The 3,733-nt window shown below is 34.8% G+C and overlaps 1 protein-coding gene across 1 annotated transcript in view; it reads right to left on the reverse strand.

Moving 5' to 3' along the window:
• The window catches only part of LOC109830903 (uncharacterized protein At5g41620), a 5,469-nt gene extending 2,816 nt beyond the window's left edge, over positions 1–2,653 (reverse strand). Inside the window, exons 1-3 of the mRNA XM_020398260.1 lie at positions 2,297–2,653; positions 1,329–1,737; positions 1,140–1,244 (exon numbers count right to left, since the gene is read on the reverse strand). Coding sequence (XP_020253849.1) covers positions 1,140–1,244; positions 1,329–1,718 — 495 coding nt within the window. The 5' untranslated portion in view covers positions 1,719–1,737; positions 2,297–2,653. The remainder of the gene's footprint in view (positions 1–1,139; positions 1,245–1,328; positions 1,738–2,296) is intronic.

Below are 3,733 nucleotides of genomic sequence, written 5' to 3' on the forward strand. Positions count from 1 at the left end.
AGTGGGGTTATCTGCAATATGTCCTTTTCAAAATGCAAACGTCAATGGCAATAATTGCTAATAAACGATTTAGGATGATAAGTGCTACTGAAGGCATAGATGGGGATAGATGCTGTCCTTTGCAAACGTGATTAAAAGATGCTCTTCACAGATGATGCGCACTCTATGCTAACAACTTTACATCAAAATTACAAACATAACTTCATCTTTGCAGAGTCATGCTAGTAATCACTTAACACACACATCCATATTCATAATCTAATACTAGCTGGCTAGGGTTTCATTTCAGATACATCATAAGTCATTGACGAAAGAGTTATTGGTCATTACAGAAAAGAAAAAAATAATAAGCACTAAACTTCCAGTATGAAGAAAGGAATGTGACATCTAGTAACTCACATTATATATAATTTACCATCAAATTTCAATGCCTTAGGCCCTTAACTCTTTACTATCCTTTCTTCCTTCTTTTTCTTCTAGCATTTACGTGCATGTTGTTAATATTTCATATGTAAACAAAATTACTTCACAGCCATTTTGCCTTGTAGTCTAAATTCCACACAGGCATTTCTACTTGTAGTTCAAATTCCAACAGAGCTATCCATGATTCCCCAAAACCATGAATCCTCAGGCTTTCTAAAAGAGCAATATCAATGTTCTCTAGTCCACTGAAAGAATGTAAGAGATCTTAAGCACACATTAAGTATGCCAAAAATGCTAGAGAAGTTTTCAGTAATGGTGCAGCATGTATTATTTGATACTACAAAATGGAAAAATATATGCACAACCATCCTAATAGCTCTTTTAATACCTATATTTTCATCTATGAACAAATAATGTGCAAAATTTTAGAATAAAGTGCACATACAGAAAACGACAGAACTAATGGAAAAAAGTAAAATCAATAAATAGTCTAGTTCAGAGGATAATAAGTACAAAGACTACTTCAATGGCTCATTAGAGATTCAAAATCAACTTAGAACAAAAACCGCTTGTATGTGTTTAAATCTGAGAATTTCCAACAAAATAATCCAATGCCTATATTCATCAATTAGATGCTAAATAATCAAAGGAAAAACTAATAGTTCTACCAAAAGAATATTGGAGAGCATTAAAAAAAATATGGTATAGTAGGTTACCTCCATCAAACTAGAGCTACTTAGCAAATCCAAAGCTCTATCATTGCGCTCCTTGGATCGAATTCTCTGAGAGACTATCGGCATTATTGTCAATGGGCCGCTCCTCTTTAATACCACCAACATATAGAAGAGTTAAACTTCAGAATAATCACAAGAAAACACTATAATGTAATATGTAACAACATTGACCTCAGAATCAGGGCTATGCAAGGGATCAGATAACCGATGAGGGCGAGGTTTTGATACTTTCTTAGATCTTCGGGCCGAAAAATTCTCACTGAACTCTGGTGAAGGGATCATGTTCAATTCCCACAGAGCATTTGCAAGTTTCCTAGCTGAAACCGGGCCTTGTTGCCTCGATGGATCAGAAATCTTTGAACTAGCTGATGGGGATTTAGGGTTCATTCTCCAATTGGGAGCAGGAGTTGTAGATCCACCTCTTTTACCAATTATAATGGCTCGCTTAAATCGGTTATTTTGTAATAAAGAAGATGATGCTGATGAAGAAGAAGAAACCCTTTTACGGATCTTTGATGCTCCAGCTATAAACTCCTTTATAGCAGGATTTTGTCTTGGCATGATAAAGCTCAAAAATTTTCTGCTCACGAGTGGAAAAGGAGAGATTTTGATGAAGAGTTTTGTTTGAAGCAATGAAACAGGGGAAAAAAGGAAAGAAAATGAGTAGAAATATATTACAAATTGAACATAAGTATAAGATGATGATTCCCAGATAATAAATCGAACTTTCAACGGACTTTGTTCTTCACTCAATAAAAAGGATAATAAATCTCAAAAATATCAGAAACTTCACTGCAAAAATAGTGTAAAAAAGTCCCTAGTAAAAAAATGAAAAGGCAATTACAATCTGTATACTCTCTAATTACCAAAAGACCGAAATTTTAGATATAAACAGGTTAGGCAATATTGAGATAAGCCAATGAGATTTCATCAGACTTTATGCATGTGAACTGAAAAAACAAAAATGAACTCAATGTAAAACGGCATTTTTTTTTAAAGAGTGGGTATTTCTGTTGAACCGTTAAAATTAAGCTTTAAATTTCGAAATCAGGAAGAAGAACAAAATTGGAAATGGGTCCTCGAACATTTCAAAGATCTAAATCTCCAGAAGTGAAGAATCCCAAGAAAAGAGAGCGAACCTGCAGATGGGTCCTCCCAAAAATCGCCAAAGATTGAATCTTTGTTACCCAAGATCTCTGTTAGTCGTCAGTCAAAAGTTAAAGCAAGCGGATCCCATCAGAGACCATAACAACTGCTCGAAGGACGAGAAAGAAAGCCAACATTCCCACATCGCTTCTCTCTTGCTTCTCTTTTACTTACCTTTTTTTTCTTCTTTTTCTGGGAGAGGAGAGAGGAAGTGTTAACGGTGAGGATTCGCTCAGAAAGAGAGGAGAGCGAGAGGGAGAGAGATTAGAGGCGGAGAAAGCGAGAGCGCACGAGCGGGGGGCGAGGGGGAAAATGGCCGAGCTGGCGGATCCCGAGAATTATTCGCGACTTTTTCAGAATAATGACAAAGTGAGGTTAGCTCGACCGAATGTAAATGGATGAGCTGGTCAGGATAATTTATGGGGAGGATATAAAGGTGTACGTATATCTCCTTTAAATTGATTTTTTTTGGGGGGGATTTTATGATACTATTTGTATCTTGAACCCTAAATACATTCTTCAATTTGTTTACACTAGTGTGCACCTCATCCAAAGCACGATCCCTTTATTTAAGTATTGTATTTTGAACTTATCTCCCTCTAAGTTTTAATACATTTAATTTGATTATTGTATGCTTAAAATTAGAAATTATATCTACTCCTCTGTACGTAAAGGAGGATCCAATTTTTAATACATTTGATTTAAAAATCATATCTACTCCTTTATACTTAGAGGATGATCTAGGTTTTAATACATTTGATTTGATTTACTATTTAAGATATAATAAAATATTGTATCGTAAACACTAACTTCAAAAATATAGTGGATTTGATTTACTATTCATGATACAGTATTGTCGCAAAATGAGGGCCGATTTGCTGTTCACGACACAGTAGTACTGTAGCATAAATAGTGATTCTTTAGATCCACTTATAAGTATAGAAGAGTAGACTACATGCATCAAATTAAGTCACTCTAATTAAATTTCAAAATCCCTCTCCCAAAAAATAATATGTGAGTTTATGATGATTTAATTTATGCAATTTTACTATGCAGCTGTACATAGAAAATGTATCCTAAACTGTTATTTAGCAATTAAATCATTTCTTAACGCAAATTTGTTGAGTAGTTTCCTAATTGATTAATACATAATTGGATTAAGTGATTACAAATTTTGGGGATATTGTAATTTAATTATGTGTGTACTATCATTTCACGATTTAGAATATTCTAGAAACAAGAAAGGAAAAAAGAAAAGAATGTGTTATAGTGTTTACTAACCTAAAATACGGGTATTTGCAAAATGATACAATCATAGCCTTGGCAAACCGGTCTCAACCAACTTAGTAGCCCATGCCCAACAGAGCCCTCGACCCCGCCGACTCATCAAGTCGACATTTTCTTAGGCCGACACGAAAGGCGGGGTCAGC

The sequence above is a fragment of the Asparagus officinalis genome, chromosome 2 (genome assembly GCF_001876935.1).
Source record: "Asparagus officinalis chromosome 2, Aspof.V1, whole genome shotgun sequence".
NCBI classification, from domain to species: domain Eukaryota; kingdom Viridiplantae; phylum Streptophyta; class Magnoliopsida; order Asparagales; family Asparagaceae; genus Asparagus; species Asparagus officinalis.